The sequence below is a fragment of the Protopterus annectens genome, chromosome 2.part0 (assembly GCF_019279795.1).
Source record: "Protopterus annectens isolate FY-2018-M chromosome 2.part0, PAN1.0, whole genome shotgun sequence".
NCBI lineage: Eukaryota > Metazoa > Chordata > Ceratodontiformes > Protopteridae > Protopterus > Protopterus annectens.
The window spans coordinates 393,057,872-393,070,690 of record NC_056728.1 but is presented as its reverse complement, the minus strand read 5'-3'; the positions used below and the strand labels follow the sequence as shown (position 1 = coordinate 393,070,690).

At 39.0% G+C, this 12,819-nt stretch overlaps 1 protein-coding gene across 1 annotated transcript in view; it reads left to right on the top strand.

Annotated features, from left to right (window-relative positions):
• Positions 1-12,819, top strand: part of ALDH1A1 (aldehyde dehydrogenase 1 family member A1) — a 646,119-nt gene that overhangs the window by 161,277 nt on the left and 472,023 nt on the right. Inside the window, exon 3 of the mRNA XM_044060830.1 lies at positions 4,022-4,162. Within this exon, the coding sequence (XP_043916765.1) occupies positions 4,022-4,162 (141 nt within the window). The remainder of the gene's footprint in view (positions 1-4,021; positions 4,163-12,819) is intronic.

Here is a 12,819-nt window from a genome sequence, read left to right as displayed (position 1 = left end):
GGGGCATGATGTTAGCAATTTTTTCTATAATTGTGATCACATCCACTAATTTCCTGTAGTAATGATTGAATATAGGGAATTTGGTGGTTCACAGTCACTGTGCTAGACATAAAGAAAGCTGACAGTGCAGGAGTACACCCCCCTGTGGACAATGTTCTATGTGTTCATATTTCACTCAATATTTTGGTAAAATCACTGTTAGGAGATTTATACCCACATGCACCATAAAAAAAACTTCTTCAAAATCTGAAACTGTGCACCAATGCTCCTGACAACTTACCAGCCGAATTCCTAAAGTTATCCGCAAGCTCCATTACTTATCCCATTAGTATACTTCTCAATAGCTCTATCCAAGAATTCCACGTACCAAATATCTGGAAGAAAGCATATATTCTTCCTTTGCATAAAGGCAATAAAAACTCAGACATCTCCAATTTCCGGCTCATCGCTATCCTCTCTCCCATTTCAAACCCAACTTCTTAACCAGAGTAAACAACCAACTTCTCACCCCAACCCAACAGGGCTTTAGACCAGGCCATAGCACAAACACAGCTCTTATCTCCTTTATAGATACCATAAATCATGCATACAATGCTGGCTTACACCCTTCCTTGACCTTTCCAAAGCCTTCAATACTATTTCACACTCCCTCCTACTCTCCATACTCAACAATCGAGGTCTCTCACCCCAACCCTTAACTGGTTCTCAAACTACCTCTCAGGCAGATACCAATCAACAAAATGGCAACAATCCTCCTCCCCCTTCCTCAACATCACCACACGTATCCCCCAAGGCTCCATATTGGGCCTCCTTCTAGTCAATATATTTATAAATAACTTCCATAACTCCCTTACTCAGAGCACAATAATCCAATATGCAGATGATTCAGCAATCATCTGCACTGCAAAAACTTCTTCTGAGTTACAACTACTAACCCAACATGCCTTCACATCCACTGAAAAATGGATGCCAAACAATCACCTCGCTCTTAACCCAGATAAGACTAAACAAATCCTATTCACTCACAAAAAAACAACCTGTCTAGATAGGTCCATATTCTCTATTCACTCCCAGAATAATACCACCATTGAAATAGTCTCAAGCACTAAACTGTTAGGAGTCACCATTGATGAAACTCTCACATTTGATCTCCACATACTCAATAATATCAACAGAACACATCAGAAACTAGGCACACTCTATAGGCATTGCTATTACCTCAACAGCACTGCAAAAAAAAAAGACTCTAGCCTCAGCCTTTCTACTTCCGTCCCTGCTATATGGTGCCCCTATCCTAACAAACATCCACTCATCTCTTAAAACTAAAGTTGACTTATGTTACAATAAGGTAGCCAGATTCGCAACAAATGCTAGATCCTCAACTCACCATTGTTCCTCATTACAACAACTAAACTGGCTAGAACTGCCACTCTATCTCAACTATCTTCACTTAACCACTGCACATAAAATAATATATAGACCCACAGCATGCCCATCTCTCTCCTCCCTTGTACCAACCAAATAGACCTCTTAGATCAGAAAATAAAACTCTGCTCAAAGTAAACAAATCCTAACTCCCAGCTGGTCAAATGCTCTATTCCTTCATTGTTTCCAAACTTTAGAATGCCCTCCCATCCACTATAACCTCCATCAGACACCTGGCACTCTTTAAAAAATCTAAGACAACATCTCTCCTCCTGCTGGATATGCCTATGCCAAAAATAACCCTCATTACTTAAAAATGTACCATTTAGACCGCATCTCTCCTCCAGCTTGTTATGCCCATGTCAAAATTAACCCTCTCTAGTAAAAATGATCCCTTTTCCCCCTGTGTTCCACTCCAACTCTGCCCCTCCTCTTTCCACACTATTACTTATTTCCTATCTTTTTTTTCTCTTTTCCTTCCTCTCCTACTCTTTTTTTTATCCTTCATTATCCCTCCTCTCTCCATCCCTATTTCTTTGTTTTTCAACTTACCTATTCCACCTGTCCTCACTTCTATCAACCCTACCGCCCTTACTATCTTCTCTCTACTCATAATGTATGTACACCAATATGTTCTAAATTTCTTACTCATAATGCATGTACTCTAATGTTCTAAATATCATATTTAAATTAATCCCTAGGATTGTTACTGTATTTTTCCATCTAGCTAGTTATGTAACTGCAACTATATTTCTATGTTTTTCTCTATTGCCTCTAGTAGACTGTGTAACTGTAACAGAATTTGATCAGTTATATTAGAACAATCAGAAATTTGTGAGCTAGACAGAGCAGAAATATTAAACATTTATTATTAGTTGAAGAAAGCCTTATGATTTTGAAATCTGGTGCCCTGACTGACAGGCATTTAAATAATGAGTGCAGTTGGAAATATTTGATTGTTTATTTAATTCATACCTTTACATGGTGATACTTTCTTAATTAGCATTTCTTGTGAGACTATTTAAATTTATATTTCTGTGTTTGTTTTATTCCCTGGAAGACAGTTATGCCAAGGCGTCAGGAGGTGAGGTGTGCCTTTTTATTTAACAGAGTCCTGAATGCTTTTTGGCATTTCTTTATTCTTTTTAGTAGTTTTGGTGGGTCATTTCAAAATATTTTTGATTCTAAATACTGCTTGGAAAAAGCAATATATAGGCAATACTCGTCTACAAATCAAAAGAATCAAATTAATGCAAAATCTGCATTAAAATGTATTCCACTTACCTGACAAAAAATCAGTTGTACAGAACTGGAAGCACTTTTTTCTTCTAAAAAGACATTTCATACTAGAAGGTTCCATTAATCTAATTTGATGTAAAGGGGGAAAAAAGCTTCCATTAAGTCAGTTTTTCACATTAATATTCTGTGTGTATATGTATCTAAAGGGGTCTTAGAAATATAACCATATCATTTTAAAACAAGAATTGCATCAGTTGGGAAAGCACAGTGGCACATCAGTTAGCATTGCTGCTTCATACTGTTTAATTCCTAGTTTGATTTTTGGCTAGATTGCCTTCTATACAGAGTCGCAGTGCACACCTTCTGTGTATGTGTCTTTTCACTAGGTATTCCAGTTTTCTCCCACATCTCAAAGATGTTTTGTACATGAATTGGTCATTCTCTGTATTGCCCATACGTCATATGTGTGTGCATGCCGTGACAGTGTGTGCATATATATATATATATATATATATATATATATATATATATATATATATATATATATCTACATACCTATATATATAAAAAAAAAAATATATATATATATATATATATATATATATATATATATAGCTGTATGTAATGTGTACATATGTTTATGGTTTATGTGCATGTGTGTGTGTGTGTGTGTGTGTGTGTGTGTGTGTGTGTGTGTGTGTGTGTCTGTGTGTGTGTGTGTGTGTGTGTGTGTGTGTGTGTGTGTGTGTGTGTGTGTGTGTACATGCAGGTACATGTATGCGTGCATCCTACAGTGGCCTTATACCCCATCCAGGATTATGTTCTCTGATTCCCAATTACTAAGTGCAGGGGTAAACTTTTTTCCCTGTAGCCAACCCTTAACAGGAATAAGCAGGTAGGCAAATAATTAGTGAATGAATGAATTCATTAATTAATTAAACTAGCATGAAAATGATAATGTATTAGTGAGTGAGTGAAATAGATTAGTACATTAATTTTAATGCTTTATATTTTAGAGTGAATAAGAGGTGTACATGGATGATACTTACTAAGGTATAAAACAAATAAAAATTAAGAAAGTCTATCTATAAAGAGATGACATAAATTTGCAGTAAGAAAACTCATTGTTTTAGCAGGAAGTAGAAGGGTTTAGAAGTAAAAAAAAACTATATAAAACAATGTTCTGCATTACAACATTTAAAAGTAAAAGGTTATACAGAAAGTTTGGAACCACTGATATAGCTCAGTAACCACTTAATCATATTAAACTCAAGGTATCAATGAACAAAATTCCTTTTAACAGCAAATTTATACATTTATATTATTGGATATTATTATTGGATATTGCTGTTTACAGGAGGATATTGACAAGGCTGTGAAGGCTGCGAAACGTGCATTTCAAATTGGATCAACATGGCGTAAAATGGATGCTTCAGAAAGGGGAAGGCTGTTAAATAAACTGGCTGACCTAATTGAAAGAGATCGTTTAACTTTAAGTGTAAGTATGAGCTAGTGAAAAACCATGGAAAAGTACTGTAGTAGTAATAAATATTAATGCAATGATTTGTGTTTTGTTTGATCTGCTGAATTAATTCAACCCATTCTGAAGTTTTCAGTCTGTAGTTGCTTTTTTAATTGATCATTATGCTGGCACCCCATCTGGGATAACATTCATTGTGTTTTACCTATTGAATGCCAGGATAGGCTTTGGTTCCCCCATAAACCTAACTTGGATTAAGTAGCAATTTGATGAATTAAGTGATACATCGATGAAATAACTCATTTATATTTCATTTTAAAGGATTAAACAGGAACATATATAGGATTTCTATACATTCATTTCAGATGTGCCCTGTAGAGTAGAAAAGAACACTATATCTGTGAGGTAGGATAATACTAGAAAGTCTCACCCAGACTCTGCTGTACTTTGCTGTGAGGGGAAAGGTAAATTTTGCTTTTTATTTGTTGTATTTTGTATTACTTTATTGCCTTTTTCTATTTTGAATACTGTGATTTGTTTTCTTTACCTTGTGTTTTACTTGTATGCTGTTTTTAACTGCATATTAAAACTTGAAAAGAGACCACAGCTCTGTCTCTTGTGAGTCAGGCAAAAATGTTTCCCCCACCCTCCCACCCAGTTACTGTTGTGTTCTTAAACACCACTGTCTTTCTAGTCGCCTGCCCCTTATGTTAATTTGATCATATATCTACTTTCCTCTCTGCTTTTACTGACTTGTGTAAGAGCAAAATTATCATTTTGTGAAATCACTCCCATTCAGCTATTTAAATTTATTGGCCATCCTACTGTATTCCATAGTACCACAATACAAAAGTGACCACCCCCTTTCAATCTATCTTGCTGTTTTAAAAATAGTGACTCCCCACTAAAACTTAACTTTTTAGACAGGTAAAACTTAAGTTACCTACTTTCACATCTAACTCCTCTAGTGCACGATGCAATGTTTAGGATAAACCATTTTTTTTCATCTTAACTTTAAGCATCACTGTGACTAGCACTTGTTCTAAAACCTGCAGGAAAGCACTAGGAAGCCTTAAACCAATACAAGCACTCAACTCTTCTTGTTAATAAGGAGAAATTAATCATATGCACTAAGCCTGTAATTGCAAAGTATGTTGCTAAGGTAAGGGAAAACAGCTCTTGAACTTTACAAAAAAAAAAAAAAACACCAAACCAGGCATGTCCAAGGGTCAGCTTCCGGTGATTTCTCCTGTTCACCTGGTGAATCTGGGCATACTGGGGCAATGCAGCAATTGCCTCATGTACACAGACAACCCTCTCCTCCTCCTACCACCCAACACTACCTGCGAGAGATGCACTTATATAGATAAACTGGAAGCAAAGCTCTCTCCACCCAAGATTGTGCTAGACAGTCAAGAGGAGAAGGTTAACACCCACAGTACACATCAAGTTAACACATAGCCCTTCTAAACCCACACCACCAACACCCTCACATAGCAACACTAAACCCTGATATGCAGAGGACCTTAACAGTAACCTGCCCAAGCACAAGGACCTCCGAAGCTGAAATGCAAACAAACACCAATCGCAACCAAAGTGTCACATAACTCACAACAACAGTGTGCCACCCAACAACAGCCCCTAAAGCAAGACAATGCACCCAAAACATTAGTCATGGGTGACTCTATAGTCAGGCACACTGATGTCCCACTCAACAGGCTGAACAAGGAGAAAATTACAGTCAGCTGCCTATCGGGTGCCAGGATCCGCAACATTATTCATGCACTCAAGTCACTCCACAAGTACAAATATGACTTTGACATTGTCCATGTTGGAGTGAATGACTTGAGACGTATCTCCCTGGACTACATGAAAAGAGACATGGAAGAGCTCTTGGATCATGTGGCCGAGGCAGGTGTGACCCTAGCCCTGAGTAGCATCCTGTCTTTGCCCAGAATGATACCACAGTATAAGGACAAAATGATTGACTTCAACAATTGGCTAAGCTTCTGGTGGCATTCAAAGGGGATCCAGTATCTGTCTGCCTGGGACAACATGATCGACAGACCACAATGCTTTGCCAGAGGTTGTCTGCACCTGTCGCCCCTGGAATTCAAGTTACTGGCTAAGACTCTTGCCAACCCTATAGTGCCTTTTTTAGGCAAAGTTCAAAGGACAAAACCACCACCATAACAGGTACAAGCATGGAAAATCTGAAGGTAATGCTACTCAATGCTACAGATCTAAACCTCAAAATGCACACTTTCGACACACTCCTAAAAATGGAGAACATCGATATCTGTGCAGTAACTGAGACCTGGTTCAAGGCTCCAGAGAGCATGCCTGCAATACCAGGCTACAACTCTTACCACACTTTTCAGCCACCAAACCAGGACCGAAACACTAAAGGTGGAGGACTGTCCATATTCATTCACACCACCAGGCTAGTTGTCCAACACAATGCGTCTGAAATTCTCCAGGTGCAACTAACACTAGATAAGACTGCAATCCAAATTGTAGCTTGCTACAGATCCCCCACCATTCCCCAAGATTCTCACTACACCTTTCTAAACATACTGGAAAATATTCAGATACAACCAAACACCCTAATACTGGTTGATTTTAACTACCCTGCCATTAACTGGGAAAACTACTCGTGTACCAACACCTTTGCCCAACGGTTCTTGGAATTCATAAATTCCAATGCCCTGGATCAACTAATCCATAGTCCCAGTAGGGGCTCCAATATCCTAGACCTGGTCATTACCAACATGGGAAATCGATGCTCCACACCTATGGTCACCTCCTCTATGGTCAGGTCTGACCATAAGCTAATCACCCTTGACATAGACATCCCTCCCCCACCCCCCAGTAAGGAAATCAACATAGAAAACTTCTCCAAAGCCTACTTCATGCTACTCAAGTCAGAAGTGACAAACCTCATTACACCCATGCAGAAGGGAACTGAAAGTTCGACTGCTGAATCCTACACTAAGGCACTGTACGAGCACATCTACTCATGCATGAATCGTACCATCCCAAATAGAACCAAAACGCTCTCCTCCAAAAAAAAAGAAGCCAATCTGGTGGTCCCCTGCCGTAAACAAACTTAAACCGTAAACAACAAAAGGAAGAAACTGTTACAGAAAAGAGGAAAATCCTAGGATGCAAAAAACTCCCTTAGCAGCCTCAGTAAGAATCTGAGATCCCTCATAAAATCCTCCAAAGCTAGTTACAAAAATAAAATTGCCAAAGATTCCAAAGACAACCACAAGGCATTCTATAGTTATGTCAAGAATCTAAATGGCAATGCTCAGATCTGCTCGGAGCTACAACAGAGTGACATTAAATATACTGATCCCAAGGATATTACCAATATCCTGGCAGATCAATTCAGTGCCATTTTCATCCCCCTCTCACCCCCTAAAGGGCCCATCTCAATACCAAAAGATTGCCAAATTCCAGTAATAATGGCCACACAGGTAAAAAACGCATTCTCCAAAGCTAAGAATACAGCAGCATGGGACCAGACGATATTCCAGACTGTGTGCTACATGAACTACAAAATGAACTGACACCTCACCTAAGTGTTATGTTTAATCATAGCCTCACCTCAGGCTTCGTGCCCACTGAGTGGAGCACAGCTACAGTTATTCCACTCCACAAGGGGGGATCCACCTTGGATCCTGGGAACTACCACCCTATCAATCTAACAAGCCTGATCTGCAAGGCCATGGAATGCAGTGTCATGGAACTTATAAACAAAGACATTGGCAACCTTCAAATACTGGACCCCACCCAGTTTGGGTTCATGAAGGGCCGATCTTGTCTCCTGAACCTGATTGACTTCTTCAAATTAGTCTCCAGAGCTGTGGAAGAGGGTAAGGTGGTTCACACAGCCTATCTGGACCTCGCCAAGGCCTTCAACACCATCCCCCACTCTGAAATAAATCATAGATAAACTTACTAAAATGGGCATTAATCCCTACGTCACTTGATGGGTTGCCAACTGGCTTACTGACAGAACCCACACTGTAAAAGTAGTTGACTCCAAATCCAGCTCCAGGCAAGTGACAAGTGGAGTACCTCAGGGTTCAGTCCTGGGACCGCTCTTGTTTGGCATCTACTTCTCTGAACTGCAGGCCAACAGTAAGGGACTCTGGCTAACAAAGTTTGCAGATGACTGCAAACTGGGAGCCATAATTGAATCCTCAAATGATGTGGATATTCTACAAAAGGGCCTTACAGAAACAGATGCTTGATGCCAGAGCCATGGGCTCAAGCTCAGTGCCAAGAAATGTATAGTTATCCCCTTTGAGAAAAAACATGTACCCATGAATTACCACATAGGTGGCAGTACACTAAACACTGAAAGTGTGATAAGAGATTTAGGGACACAGGTGGACAGTGGTCTCACCTTCGATAACCACATCACCACAACAGTCAGGAAATCCTTCTATGTGGCACACCTCATCACTAAGGGCTTTTCATCCAGAAAAAGGAGGTCATTGCCCCACTATACTCATCCCTCATTGGACCCATTATAGAATACAATGCCCCGTTTGGTATGTACCTCTCAAGACATCTGCAACAACTGGAAAGGTCGCATAAATACCTCACTAAAATAATCACAGGCCTAAAGCAGATGCCCTATGCTGACCATCTAAAAAAAACTCCAGCTATACTCTGTTGCATATAGTCTACTCAGAGGCAATCTCTGCTTAACATACAGAGCCATGTCAAACCCAGAGCTGTTGGACATGCTACACTCAAAGAAATCCCAATCCCTCAGAGCCACATGCTCCAGGGATCTAAACCTTGTCATCACAATGAACAAAACATGCTGGATGGATAGGTTCCTGACCCAGAGACTCCCCAGACCCTGGAATAGACTGCCCATACATGTCAAACAGAGCACCTCTTTGGCTATCTTCAAAAGGAACCTTGATGATTGGATGGGGAGATAGGAAATTCACCCCGGGGATCACGTCAGTCGCTCTGCTCAACAGGGGTCCAGGGAAGTAAATAATGTGGGAAGAAATAGCCAGAGAATTGTTATGGCTAGTCTTGTATAGGCCCTAGGGCCATAGCCTAGTACCAACCTATGAACCTATGCACCTGTGGACAAATTACATGAATTGATACAATAGTAATAGTCTAGATGTACAGAACAACCAACCCGCAATTCATTTATAACTTTAAGTGCCTCTATTTCAAACATGGTCTTCAGTGAGTACACTGAAATTATATCAGTAAATTAGTGTTTTTTATTTCATTAAATTTAATGGAGACTGTTTTAAAATTACTTGTAAAACTTTTTCTTAGGGATAAATTCAAATTAGATACAGAAAATCTGTATGCCTCTCATGCTGTGTAAATCTTCAAACGTTAACCTGCAATAGGATGTAGAAAAAAAGCCCTTTGCTGTCTGATGTAGGTACATACAGAACTCTACACCTTGACAGATGCAACATATGTGAAAGAGAGTTTCAGCAGATGCCACAAGTTTCTTTTGTTTACCAGAAAGAACTGTCTGTAAGTAAGGCCAAGAGGTTAAAGCCCCCTGATGGCTGATCAGTGAAGAAGTTATGGAGAAGAAGAAAGTCAGGCATTGAGAAACATCTCAGAAGTTCTGACCAAAACTAAGGGGTTGTAGCCATACCTCCCAACCTCTTAAAGCAAAAAATCTGGACAAAGCCTAAAATAATGGGGAGAAAAATAGGGACAGATTTTAAATGTTGCTCTTACAAACTTAGAAAATTGATAGAATAATAGATTTTGCATTAGCATGAATTTTCTGAAGGCTGCTGTGTCTTAAACTCAAATGTTTGTCATCATGTAATGACTACATTCCTCAACTATTTGTCAGAAAGGAACAGATGTTAGGAGGAACACACCAAAAATATGAGGCAAAAATCTGGACATTCTGCAAAAACCTTTACAGTTGAGCGTTATGGTTGTAGCTGACTAAGTTTTCAGACTGCAAACTGGGTGCAATTACTGAATCCCCAAATGATGTCAGTATACTTCAGCAGGGTTTTACGCAGACCAATGACTGGTGTCTTAGTCACGGTCTCAAACTGAATGCAAAAAAATGCATCATCATTCCCTTTAGTAAAAACAATGTCCCTTCACACTATGAAATTAACAACAATATCCTATGTACCTACGAAGTGGTAAGGGATCAGGGATCACAAGTGGACTGCAACATTAACTTTGACCACCATGTGTTTACTGTGGTAAAGAAAGTTTTCTATGTAGCACACTTGATTAACAAAGGCATCACTTCTAGAGCAAAGGAGGTTAATGACCCCTCTATACTCATCACTAATCAGGCCTATAATTGAGTATGACATCCGTTTTGGCATGTAACATACAAAGCACCTGCAGCCATTGGAGAGATCTCAAAAGTTTCTAACTGAGATCGTGAAGGGACTGCAGCACGTGCCTTACACAGACTAACTAAAGTCCCTGTCACTATATTTAGCATCATATAGACTTCTTAGGGGAGATTTATGCCTAGCTTACAGAGCAATCTCTGGCCCAGACCTAATGAATTTGTTGCGCATCCATAAATCAAATGGGACAAGAGCTACCCCTTCCTGGGACCTAAATATGGCCTGCAACTTGAATAGGACATGTTGGAGGGACAGATTTGTCTCCCAACAGTTGCCACATCTTTGGAATAGGCTGCCAGTTCATGTGGAGCAGAACACTTCTATGACACTGTTCAAAAGGAACCTGGGTGAGTGGATGGGGTACCATAAATTCTTATTGGGGATAGTGCCCATAACCCTCTTGGACATGGGCAGTCATTACTAAATACAGTCATGGGTAATGACTAGAGTATCTATGGTATTACATTCAGATGAAACAGCGAGGCATGAAATGACCTCTGGGTCGATAACCTAGTAACCTTCTATGATCCGTTTAAAGGAGAAACACCCAGGCACTTGAGAAACTTCAGTGCAGTTTTCTGAAAAAGAAAAGAGGGAGCTGGTAGAGTATCAGTTCAAGATATTTGGATTATTATGTAGGTTACGTCTGGTGTGTTATGATTAAAAGATAGTTGCTGTCTCCTTATAAAAAGTAAGAGTCACCAAAGGTGATTGAGAGAACTATAGCCAGTGATAATTAATTTTCTCTATAAGAAGTTGGTGGAGAACCTGGCATGTACATGTAGTTGCTAAACATGAATTACCTAAAGTCACATTCCAGCATACTTTCATCTAATTTGATAAACAGCATGACTTAATTACAACTGAAGGGCAGTACAATAAAACTTGTAAACATTGTCCTCTTTGATTTTAACAGTCCTTAGTAATGAAATAATGCTTGCATGTCTAGTGGAGAGATAAAAAGCATGTATATGGGGAAAGACCAGATGTGTATCAGAATTAAACGATTAAAGATGAGGCAATAACAGTAAGGAGTATTGTACTGTCTGAGAAGCCAATACCCAGTATAGCAATCCTGCTCTCACTGGTGGGCTGCTTGGCTTTTCAAGAATATATTGAGCCTAAGTGAAGTGTTCATTATCAAAGCCAGTCCTACTCATAAATGTCACTACAGCGAGGGGTGGTAGAAGAAAGAGAAGAGAAAAATCATCAGCAAAATATGGATGGTATGCAGTCTGGTTAAATGGCCGCAGGCAAGTTAATTGCCAAAATGTTATAGTTTATTGCCTGTGGAGAAATGCACCCCTTATGGACCTCCCTTCTAATGTGTCACATGCTATAAGCAAAGCAGTGAAAAAGCAGGATTTGTGGTTTTAATTCTGCACAAGATTAGCCACACATAACATTGAGAGAAAGTAGTGGATAAAACAAACAAGATGCTTAGCTGTAAAATCAAACACAAAAAAAGTTAGTAAAATTTGGTTGCTTTTATATTTGTTTTCCATGTAATTAGTGAAATAAATGTTGCCATACTGTACTTAGTTAATTACACATTTTTTGTCATATCTACTAGTAGTCTACGCCATTGTAAAATTATTTATTTTGCTATCCATTTAAATCTTTCTGTGTGTCTTACTGGACCTATGCAGTATTCTACAAATATCAGACTGCAAATGTATGTAGTCAAACAAGTATGGATGATTAAATGTGCCATATATCAATGATATATAACTTTACTGACACCCAGCACTATATGATAAAACATTATTTTCATTCGTTTGTTGCAATGAATATTTTGGGGCGAGTAGGAACTCTTGTAATAACAATGTCTGGCAATTAGTGCAGAAGATTAAGAAATGAGTTGTTAATGACCTACTTCCTGTGGTACAGGGTTTGAGTCCCTCTGTCTTCATTTGTCTTCTGTGTGACCTTGAACAAGTCACTTAAAGAGACAGTGTTTTGGGGCAATTGGGGATTTGGTCTAGGCTCTTCAAAGGTCTGCTGTACTGCATGCCTAATATCACCCTATGAAGCCTTGCTCAGTTACTGTACACAGTAATTTTAGTAATTTGTGCATTCTGTTCAGTACGTCTGAAGGCAACAGAAATCACATACATAAATATTTTATAACAACATTATGGTTTCCATTCTGCTTTAATTATATACAGCCTTAATGTGATATTTTCTATTTTTACATCAGTACTATGCCTATTTAACACTTCAAGGAAAATAGGTTTAACAGTTGTGAATCTGTCTGCCATTGGGTAACTTAACAAT